Source organism: Gouania willdenowi, chromosome 15, assembly GCF_900634775.1.
Source record: "Gouania willdenowi chromosome 15, fGouWil2.1, whole genome shotgun sequence".
Classification (NCBI taxonomy): Eukaryota; Metazoa; Chordata; class Actinopteri; order Blenniiformes; family Gobiesocidae; genus Gouania; species Gouania willdenowi.
Window position 1 is genome coordinate 28,139,784 of NC_041058.1, and position 11,755 is coordinate 28,151,538.

The window sequence follows — 11,755 nt, forward strand, 5'->3', positions numbered from 1 at the left end:
GAACCTGTCTCCATGGAGACAATGGTAGAATCAACGGATGGGATGGGAAAATGAATTGGATATACAGTATATGTTTCTATATATTTTCTTTTGGTAGCCAGAGCATCACTAAAATGTAATCAGCTGTTCCTTGGCCCATTAACAACATTTCCTGAAAATTTTATCAAAATCCATTCATAACTTTTCATTTTATTGTGCTAACAGGCAGACAGCATTGCACTGCATTAGCTTAGCATTAGCATAGCATAGAACAGTGATGACATCATCACTTTGAACATTCTAATTGGAACACTGATGACATCACTGTTGATGACATCAGTGTTTTAATTGGAACTCTGATGACATCACTGTTGATGATATCATCAGTTAGAACAGGGCTTTGCAACCTGCGGCTCTGGAGCCTCATGTGGCTCTTTGACTCTTTTGCAATGGCTCCCTATAGCTTTCAAAAATATTGAAATAATAAATTATTTTCTTACAAAGGGTATTCCTGATTAATGATTTTGACACCAAATGAATTCACGATATCACAATTTGTTAACCTAAAAATAAATCGCATGGTGCAATAACTCGGCAACCTTCCTACTTCACCTCCTGAAACATCTACAGACCATTAACTTTCCCTGCACCTGTGGCTCACCTTCAGTTTTAAATCCCTGGTAAGATAACTAAATCAACTAAATGACTATTCTGGAAGTAAATAAAGACTTTAATTGTGTGGGGACCGATTTATTTAACTGCCAACATGCTGGCTAAATATGCATGCTTGATATGTGGCAGTAAATTAGCATTTAGCATGTGTTGACTGACATTGTGTTATCAAATTAATGTTATTGTTTTGTATCTATTATCTAAAATATATATATATACATGTATATATTTATATAACATTATTCAATATAATTTCAACTGTATATAATTTTCTTCACTATGTTGTCTTCATTAAAAAAGCTTTTTTTTTTTCCGGCTCCGTAAGGACATTAATCCAGGTGAGATGAGGCAAAATGGCTCTTTTGAGAGTAAAGGTTGCAGACCCCTGAGTTAGAACATTCTAATTGGATCTCTGATGACATCACTGTTGATGACTTAATCAGTGTCCTAAAACAATGTTTAACAGGAGTTCCACAGTGTGGATGGGAAAACACACACAGCTGCTGCATCACCAACACCGGGGACAGGTGTCCGGGCATGGGGGGGGACGCGACGAGCAGACGTGAGGCGTAGGGGGCAGGGTAGAGCCCTCTGAGCTCACCGAGCATAGTGACAGAGTACATGTGGCGAGCGTTTATCAGACCTGGGGCGGGGGCGGGGAAGAACGCGCCGAGTGGAGTGAGAAAGCGTACACCCGCAGCGCATACACGATTCCACCCCAAAGAGGAGGACCTTATCAGAATCAGCATGGAGGGATCAGAACTGATGCACTATGATGCCAGGCCAGATGTTCAGCTGTGGTTCTCCCAGGACAGGGGTCTGCAACCTGCAGCTCTGGAGCCTAATGTGGCTCTTTGACTCTTACGCAATTGCTCCCTATAGCTTTAAAAACAACTATTGAAAAAAAAAACTTTTTTTTTTTTTTTACAGAGGCTATTAATGATTAATGACAAATAAAATAAAATAAAACTATTTGTTAACCTAAAAATAAATCACTTTGTGCAATGACTGCCACCTTCCTACTTAAGTAAGATAACTAAACTAACAAAAACACTATTCTGGAAGAAAACAGAGATTTTTATTGTGTGGGCAACATTCATTTAACCACAATGTGCCGGTTAAATATTAGGGATGGGCGATACTGACAAAAAAAAATATCCCAATAATTTCTAGTGTTTATGGTAAATGGACTTGATTTTATATAGCGCTTTATCACCACACTGAAGCAGTCTCAAAGCACTTTACATATCAGCTCATTCACCCAATCACTCTCACATTCACACACCAGTGGGACAGGACTGCCATGCAAGGCGCTAGTCAACCATTGGGAGCAACTTAGGGTTCAGTGTCTTGCCCAAGGACACTTCGACACATAGTCAGGTACTGGGATCGAACCCCCAACCTCTCGATCAGAAGACGACCCACTACCACCTGAGCCACGGTCGCCCATCATGATATCATGATAACGATAAAAATCACGATAAATAAAAACTATAAATAAAAAAAATAAATAAAAACATTCACAACTTAGTGTAAACAGGTTCCTTACAAACACAAATAAATCTGAATACATCAACACATTAAAAAAGGCTACAATAGTTGCTGACTCAAACAGCTCATGAGCTGATATTTTATGAAATATATTTGTGCATGTGGATTACTATTAGCGTTATCGTATGTAATTCATTTATTTCCTCACTTGAAATAAAATTATTAAAATTAAAAAGCACATTATAAGCACAAATAACTTCAATAGTGTTTTTACTGCTGATGAAATATAATTAAAAAAATATTGCATTTCACAAATTGGGATGAATGAAGAGTGACATTAGTAATTATGTTAACTAGTACAGTGCCGGTCGGAAGTATGCATTCATGCATTATGGCCAAATGAGTATGTATTTGAAGGTTGGATGTACAAAGAGGTGTACATACTCTGTACTCTGTAGTGTTATAAAGGTGTATATTTGTGGGTGCAAAATAAAATAGTGTGTGTGATTTCCCTGGTTTAACTCTATGAGACATGAAAATGATAAATGTGTTTGTTGTTGGGTTTTTTTTAACTCATTTTTATATTTTTTGTAATGTCTGTTTTTTGGAGTCATTATATGTGTTTTTTTATCTTTCAGTTTCAGTTTTTATGCATTTTTGTATAACTGTTTTTGGTTGCCATTATAGAGTGATTCTGGAGTCATTTTGTGTACTTTTTGTATAAATATTGTTTAGTTTTTTGTTTTATTTTACTCATTTAATATATTTTTATTTGAGTAATTTTCATATTTTTGCTGTATTTTTTTGTAATGTATTTTTTTGGAGTCATGTATTTTTTTGTCTTTCAGTTGTCTTTTGGTTCATTTTTTGTGTTTTATTTTACTCATTGTAATGTATATTTTTTGGAGTCGTGTTTTTTTTTTTATCTTTCAGTTGTGTTTTTGTGCATTTTTTGTGTTTTATTTTACTCATTTAGTATATTTTTATTTTTTATTATAAATAAATGAATAAATACCTTGTCTGTGTTCCCGAGAAATGTTTGAGACGCTGATAACCAAACTCCATAGACATTGTAGCGCCAATCAGAAAAGTAACAACACGTAAAGCTCCAATATGAGTGAGTAAGTAAATTAAAATATTATCTACAATTCAGCTGTGTTTTTTTTTAAAAACAAAAATAATATTTTACCTTTGAACCGAGTGGTCAGACCTTAGCTTCCATGCACGGCACCACAGAGAATCTGCAGTTTTCCAGATGGAGTATTGAACGGGTTGGAAAAGTTGTCTGCAAAAAACTCACCAGTGGCTGACGGTTTCAAATGATCTATTCAGAGAACTCCCGTGTCTCGGTCTAAACTATCCTCTTCTCTATTGCTCGTGTGTTTACAGTCCGTGTCTGCTTGGCTGTGTGCGCAGCAATTGGCTCTGGCCGCACACGTGACTCTTGCTCGGGTGAGGAGCTGTACAGTAGTACAGTGCCCGTCGGAAGTATGCATTCATGTGGGAGCATATTTGCGGGTGCATAATGTTGGTGCAATTTTCCTGGTTTAATTCTATGGGACATGTGCATGACTTCATCATCACTTTTGTATTTTTTTGTTTGGTGTATTTTCCTGTAACGTATGTTTTTGGAGTCATGTGTATTTGTGTATCTTTGTGTTGCCTTTTTGTGCACAAATGTTTGCTGTTTTTTTTTTTTTTAATTTATATATTTTTTGTAATGTATGTTTTTTGGAGTCATGTGTATTTTTGTATCTTTCTGTTGTGTTTTTGTAAATTTTTGTATAATTATTGTTTTTTGTTGCCATTGAAGTGTGATTCAGAAGTCATTTTGTGTATTTTTTGTGTAAATATTTAGTTTTGTGTATTTTGAGCCATTTTCATAATTTTGTTGTATTTTTCTGTAATGTATGTTTTTTGGAGTCATTTTGTGTGTTTTTGGAGCCTTTGTGTATATTTTTCTGCATTTCTGTTGTCGTTTTGTGTACTTCCTGTATAAATATTGTTTAGTTTTTTGTTTTACGTAATTTGTGCATTTTTTGTATAATAATTTTTTGTTGCCTTAAGTAGTGTGATTCTGGAGTCATTTTGTATCAATCTTTAGTGTAGTTTTTTGCATTTCTGTTGTCTTTTGTTTAATTTTTGTATAAATATTTAGTTTTGTGTATTTTGAGTCATTTTCATATTTTTTGTTGTTGTTTAGTGTGTGTCTGCCGAACTTTCACTAAACTTATCTATTTACAGTAGTTAGGTGTGTGGCAGGTGTGTCGTGAGTGAAGCTGCAGTAATCATCAGGCGGGCTTCACTATGTAGCACCGTCTACGTAACATGTAAACACTTAGATCTGACTCAGCACTACAGTCACTACCACGCTATGGACGGGTGTCGTGACACAGACTGTAACCGGACTAAATGGTGGTCCGTTACACGCACACGCACACACACAGACACAGTATTTACAACAAAATAATACTAAATGAGTAAAATAAAATTAAAAACTAAACAATATTTATACAAAAAGTACACAAAATGACAACAGAAATGCATAAAAATATACAAAAAGGCTCCAAAAACACACAGAATTACTCCAAAAAACATACATTACAGAAAAATACACCAAACAACAACAAAATATGAAAATGACTCAATATACACAAAACTAAATACTTAAACAAAAAATACACAAAATGACAACAATGCACAAAACTACACCAAAAAAGATACAAAAATACACAAAATGATTCCAGAATGACACTACAATGGCAACAAAAAACAATACTTATACAAAAAATGCTCAAAGAGAGAACAGAAAGATACAAAAATAGACATAATGACTCAAAAACATACATTAAAGAAAAATACATCAAACAAAAAAATATATAAAAATGAGCACCTTCCTACTTCACCTCCTGCAACATCTACAGACCATCAACTTTCCTGCACCTGTGGCTAACCTTAAGTTTTAAATCCCTGGTAAATAACTAAACCAACAAAAACACTATTCTGGAAGAAAATAGAGATTTTAATTGTGTGAGGACAGATTAATTTAACCACCGATGTGCAGGTTAAATATGCATGTTTTTATGTGTGGCAAGAAATGAGAAATTAGCATGTGTTGATCACATGATCATGTGTTATCAAATTCAAGTTACTTTTTGTAGCCTTTCAAATACATTAACTAAAAAAATCTTCTTTATATAACATTGTGTTCATGCAAACTGAGATGTGAAAGAATGCAAGATACGGTTTATTTCTTGATGTCAGTTTAATTTTATTTTAAACTGTTCTTAAATTTCCATTTACATGATCAATATAAGTCAAATCAAATTTAATCAAACATTAATCTATATAATTTTAATTGTATAGAATTTAATACACTGTATTGTCTTTATTGAGAAGGTATTTTTTCGGCATCAGGAGGACTTTAATCCAGGTGAGATGAGGTTAAATGGCTCCTTGTAGAGTAAAAGTTGCAGACCACTGACCAGGGGAAGAGGGTTAGGAGACCCCACTATAAGAGCTGGACCCTCTGAATTTAATTCCATGGGGTGAAGCAATGCAGATGCTAAGTTAGTTATGCTACTGTCAAGTTAATTCACGTACAGCATTTCTGCAAAAAAAAATTGTCACTTCTTCTTTTAAAATTATATAAAACAAATGACCTGTTATTTCATCCACTGCATGTTTCAAAAAAACTTAATACTGTCACTAAAACCTGAAAACATTGTGCAAATATCTCAAGTAATTGTCAATCTGTACTTCATACAAAACTGCGGTATGCCCCAACTGAAAAAGTTGGCCGCACCATTGCCACCACTGGAAAAGTTAGTGTAGAGCTCTGTGGTGAATTCAAACGTTTATTTATCAAAGGATCCGATTGGGTGTTGGCACAATAGGATTTCTGCCTTGTGCTCTGAATGTCAAGGTGAAGAAATTCAATCAAGAATGGGGAAAAAGTGGCAGTAGCTATGACTGTCTATGAAAGCTATTAATAAAAAAAAATGAAATATTTATTGAAATATTAATTAAAAATTAATAAAGCTTCAACAATCAAATTTGGAGAGCTGTGGCCTATTGTTAAGGCAGTGTTAATGGGCACTTGAATATATATGAGCTTCTTAATATGACCATTTTTAATAAAATAAAATAAAATTATATATATATTACAAATTCACAAGTCTCAAAATTAAATTTGGAGTGTTTAAATCTCCTAAGGAGGTGGGAATGGAAAATATACACAATTTGAATAAAACTTTTCTTTTTAATTAGCAATATATTCATTAAAAACAGAAAAGTTTTAAAATCCAATTTGGAGAGTTGTGCCCTGATAAGGCAGTGGGAATGGATATTTTGAAAAAAAAATAATTCGGTCTGAAAATGTTGTAAATTGTGAGTATTATCAGCCCAATTTTAATCCAACTTCAGGTGTTTAAACACAACCCTGGAATGCTTTAAAGCTTCTCTTACCCGGACAGCTGCATCAGCTGCTGCTGTGGGGCTAGACCAGCCATGCTCCTCATTCCGCGCGTCCTGACCTGCGCTCCCAGGTCTGCGGAGAGTTCCACGTTGTAAGTGTGCGGCTGCCCGGCTGCTCCGTGGTGAGTGGAAATGGAGCTGACCCTAACACCGGCGCCCAATCCGGTCGGCCGCGGCCCCGGGCCAGGCTGTACCACATATAGCCTCCTAAAGCCGCCGTGGCTCTGCTGCCGCTCCCCTGACATCCAGCCTGGGGACAGCAGCGAACAGATTATGAGGCCCCATCCAATCCAAGCCATGTCCGGAGGAAAGACGTGTGCGCAAGGAAAGTTCTATTTGGTCTGTTTTGTTCCAAAAGTTCTCCAACTTGTCGAGTTACTTAAAAGGCCTTGACTTTAGGATAAGCCCTTTAACCACAGTAAAGCAGGCTGCGTAAGACTTGCTCCAAAATCGGAGCTTTGCTGAGGCTGGTTGGTTGCAGCCCCCTGCGAGCGGAGACGGGACGAAGTGAACGAGGAGTCAGAGCAACTCGACCGAAAGAGTCCTGGAAAGTTTCCCCGCTGGAGGTGAACCGCGTCAGCAGCAGCCAGCCTTCAGACGTGACGTCACGGAGGGGGCTGCACGCCAAGCTGAGGAGGGTCAGGGACACACACACATTCTGTAAGGTGACACCAGTTTAATTAAGTTAATTTTTAAATAGAATAGGTCGTACCACAATTCCACAAATACATTGCATAAGTGTAGTAATGCCTCCCGGACCCTTCATTTCATCCTTGGGTAACTAAATTCATAGCCATGGGCGGCATTATATCTTTCACTTTTACACATAGTGCCTATAAACACTTGGCTGAGTTGTGGTACATTGGCGTGATCACAAAGGTTGATTTGCTTGTGCTAACGAGATTAGAAATTCTGAGACGTGATCTATAACATTTATTCCTTTTGTATTTATCTGTTAGGTTTCTTTAGTAAAGAAAATATTATTAAAGTTACGTTTTGTTAAGCAAAATTCAGGCGTGGTGTTCACTTCTAAACAAAGCCAATGTGCTGCACCTTCAGTTATTGAAAGAATGTTAAGTTTATTGCAAGTAAGTCAGCATAGGGATCAGCATACAATTAGCAGTAAGACTGGAACAACACTTTTTTGTGCTTTTTTGCATTGTGTACCTGAAAGGATCTATTTTGTTTTGTTTGTTTTTAGCCCTTTGTGGTCCTCTTTGAGTTATTTTCAGTAGGTCTTAGTTTATTTATTTGTTTGTAGTCAGTGTTGGGATTGTTACTTTGAAATTGTAATCCGCTACAGATTACATGCCCAAAAATGTAATTTGTAATCTAACACATTACATTACTTAATCTGAGTACTGTAATCTGATTACTTTTACTTTCACATTAAATTTTGATTTTTTTTTTAAGTGTAGGAATGCAGCTATCATTGAGAAGAATAAAATGGACTATTGTAAATACAACATCCTCGATACTGATGATAACTGTAGACAGTAGGCAATCTTTAACTAACTGCACATTAATAAGTAGATAGAGATTAGGGATGTTGCTGACTATTGTCCTTGTTAACTACGCTGATGTTTCATTATCGACTAGTGACTAGTCTATTACACAAGGTTTTTCTAGAAAAGTTTAACCTAATCAGAAAAATCATCCTCAAGGTTAAAACACTGCCTTTAATAATATTGTGTGTATTTAATTAATTTAATTTATCTTAAAAACATCCTCTGTATAACTACTTATTAGTTTAAATACTAGTGAGATGTTCACACTGAGACAGACGAGCAGCTGAACTCTGCTGAACATCAAAGTATCTTCTCAGTGATGAATCAAAGGAAGCAAATCATACTGAAAACAAACCAATGAGCTCTGGAACCAATGTGTAGTATTTCCACGCTTTTTTTGTTTTTGTTTAAAGCTTACATATATTTTGACAATAAACAGTCCAACAGGCAGAAGCCTTAGTATTTATCAATAATCAATGTGATCAACAATCACATTAAACTATGGAAACTATACAAAAGAACAAACAAATAATACATCAGAATTACAGTTCAGCTGTCACTGATAAAATGTTCAGGAAACATATTTTAATTGAACAGTGAAATGTAGAATGATAGAAGTATGGGATATCCTCCTGAACACAAAGTAAAGCTTTGACTACTTCATCATACAAATGGAGCAGCCATGGAATCATTAGCAGGTAGCACCATTTAAAAACACCTCAAATAAAATACACTCGTACCTTTTCACGCAAACACACACACACACACACCGCTTCAGTTAGCTGAGTTATCTCTCCATCGATAAAGTATTCTCTGCACTGACATCATTACATCGGAGAAGCACAGAAGAGAAGCTAACGTAAGCTTGCTAACTGTGATCAGCTTGTGTGCTGACGGTTGCCAAAAGTTTGTAAAACTTTGTCAATCTTCAGTGGAAAGTATTTCCACACGGAGCAAGTTTTTCTTAGAGCAGACATCTCTCACAGCATCCTAAGTGCTCTGTGCTGCAGAAACCACAGAAGAAACACATTCTCTGGCTCCAGCTCTGCCTCTGGTTCAATGTTTATCTCATGCTGCTCGTTTTACAAAATCATTGAGATTGAGTGACGATGCAAATAGTTTTTTTTATATTTACATTTGGGCTTCTGGGAAAAGCATTGCACTGCCATGTTGAGAGTGATTAAACCATGAAACAGAGAAGTAATATTGTGTAATCTACTGATTTAAACACTGTACCTGTAATCCAATTAGCAACTATTCAAACTGTAACTGATTTTTAATCTGATGAGGTAACACCGTTACATGTAATCCGTTACTCCCCAACACTGTTTGGAGTTTGTCGTGGGTGGTTAGCATAGTAGAGAGAGGCTATGTGGGATGTGGTTCAGGGAGGGACTCTTGCTGATTAATCACAGGTGTAGTGCATTGTGATTAATCACACCGGCTTTATATCTTGCTGGGGAGCTGCTTGAGCAAGAGGACTGACAGCCTGCACCAAAAGTACACAGTGTTTGTGTGTGACAAAAGTGGCAATAAAAGCCTTTAAGCGCTACTTCCCAGTGTGCTGGTGTCTCTAGAACCCTATCTCATCAAGAGACCTGTTACAGTGGCACCCAGTGGGTGGAGACACAGGACAACAGCAGACGATGGGTGAGTTGGCTCAATTTCTCAAAGAAATCGTCTGTGTCCGAAATTGCGCACTACGCACTACAGGCCCTTCTCACTCCTAGGGTCTACTTCCTAACGAAGTGCACTTCCAAGTATCCCATGATGCATTGCGAAGCTACGCACTACAAGCCCTTCTCACTCCTAGGATCTACTCTTCCCAACAAAATATATTTCCAAGTATCCCATGATGCATTGCGAAGGTACAACTGCAAAAAGCGGAAGCACACGGAATCCAAAATATCTCTGTCAATTTGCCACCTTTGAAAGTTGTGAAAACATTTTAAGAGTGAAAGTGACCAAGTAGGAATATCAACATGTGCTCATTTGATCCATAAATCTTATGGAAACGCATTTCATGCCGACATTCCGGAGACCCTACTGACTAAACTTCCGGTTCACTTCAAAACAAGAGCCCTATTTACTACCGCGTTAAAATGAATGGAAGACAGGAATAGATCTTTTGTTTTGAAAAGGGGATGTCTTCTTTATAGCTTGAAGCGTCCTTTATAAGGCAGAGGCTGATAAGGAGATGTGACACAGGTGTGGGATGCTGATGAGTTGTGGATGGTGAGCAGGTGATAAAGCCGGGGTCACACTAACATCAGCCATGACACTTTTATTTGTACTACTTAGTTATATTTATTATAATATTCCTTTTCACTTAAAAGCTGAGGATTGCCTTTAACAGGATGCCTGTCAATCATGGAATTTGCTTATTCTTGTACTATTCTGCTGTTTGCATGTGATATTGTCTTGTGACCCTCGGGGACATCCTGTTCACATTGCCTGCTCTTCCTCCAATTGTAGCTTTATGCCATGGACAGTAACTCTGGCCTTTGTTCATTGAGATGTGGAAGTTTGTGGCTTCCTTTCTTTGTCTTAAGGCTAAAGCTTTAGACTTCACCTGTGGGTTTCATATTTCTGATCAGATCTATATATGTGTATCTTTGGCTGTTGTCCCTCAGTGAAGCTTTTGGCTCTGCTGCACTCAGGACCTTGCAATGGAGGGTCTAATTTGGACACTCATCTTCACTTTGTATTAATAAAATGTTATGTTTATATCAAGACGGTGTCCGCAGAGAATTATTCACATCATCACATCAACATTAGGATACAGGGGAAACCACCACAAAAGTAATTATGTAATGGCCAAATACAAGCAAAAGTATTTTTCAGTCATACCTGTGAAAGGTAATCCCATGAAATCTAGTTTGGACAGTAAATTGGCTGGTACAATTCCATGCAGCACAGGAACTAGGCATCTTCTTAATTCTTTTTTGCCATCTCCAATCTATCGGCTGCACATTGACACAAAAATGATTTCTGCTGGGTCAGGTTATCATTGGATCATCCCTAATTTATCTGTGAACCAGCAACTAAAATGAAGGGTTCTTTTTCCTCTCCTTTTCAAACTAAAAACAAGAGAACCGTTTTACTGTTTGAATCAAAAAACCATAAAACAAAAATATTGGCCCGTTTTTTTTATTTTTGTTTGTCCTTTTCCCTTTTAGAATTGAAAAACAGCTGTTTCCTTTTTCCATTCTGAACTCTGAAACGAGAAACAAAAAGTCACGTGATACGAGGTCACGTGGTCTGACTTTTTTTTCAACCGCATGCAGAAGTGAACGTGTCAGAATAAAAGCATAGAGGGAGAGAGAATATGAAGCAGGCACAGAATCTATCACAAAGGCTTACAAAAGCTATGTAAGGATCCCATTTTTTTTGGTAATTTTTAATTTTGACATGAAATAGCTTAGCCAATATATGTGATGTGATATATGTGTCCAGTTAAATGAATTCAATAGTACTTGAGACAAGTCTTTATTTTTATACCACTCGGCTGGTAAGCTGTCACTTCCTGGTGTCTTATTTTTAAATTTATTCAAAGCAGTATTTAAATCTTTTTTTGTAATCTGTGATATTTAACATTCATTCTGATGTTCTTCACTTAACGGTAGATC

General features: G+C 36.7%; 1 protein-coding gene across 1 annotated transcript in view; it reads right to left on the bottom strand.

Moving 5' to 3' along the window:
• Window positions 1–7,227, bottom strand: part of ltbp1 (latent transforming growth factor beta binding protein 1) — a 224,468-nt gene extending 217,241 nt beyond the window's left edge. Inside the window, 1 exon segment of the mRNA XM_028469012.1 lies at window positions 6,610–7,227. Within this exon segment, the coding sequence (XP_028324813.1) occupies window positions 6,610–6,917 (308 nt within the window). The 5' untranslated portion in view covers window positions 6,918–7,227.
• Between the last annotated feature and the right edge of the window lie 4,528 nt (window positions 7,228–11,755).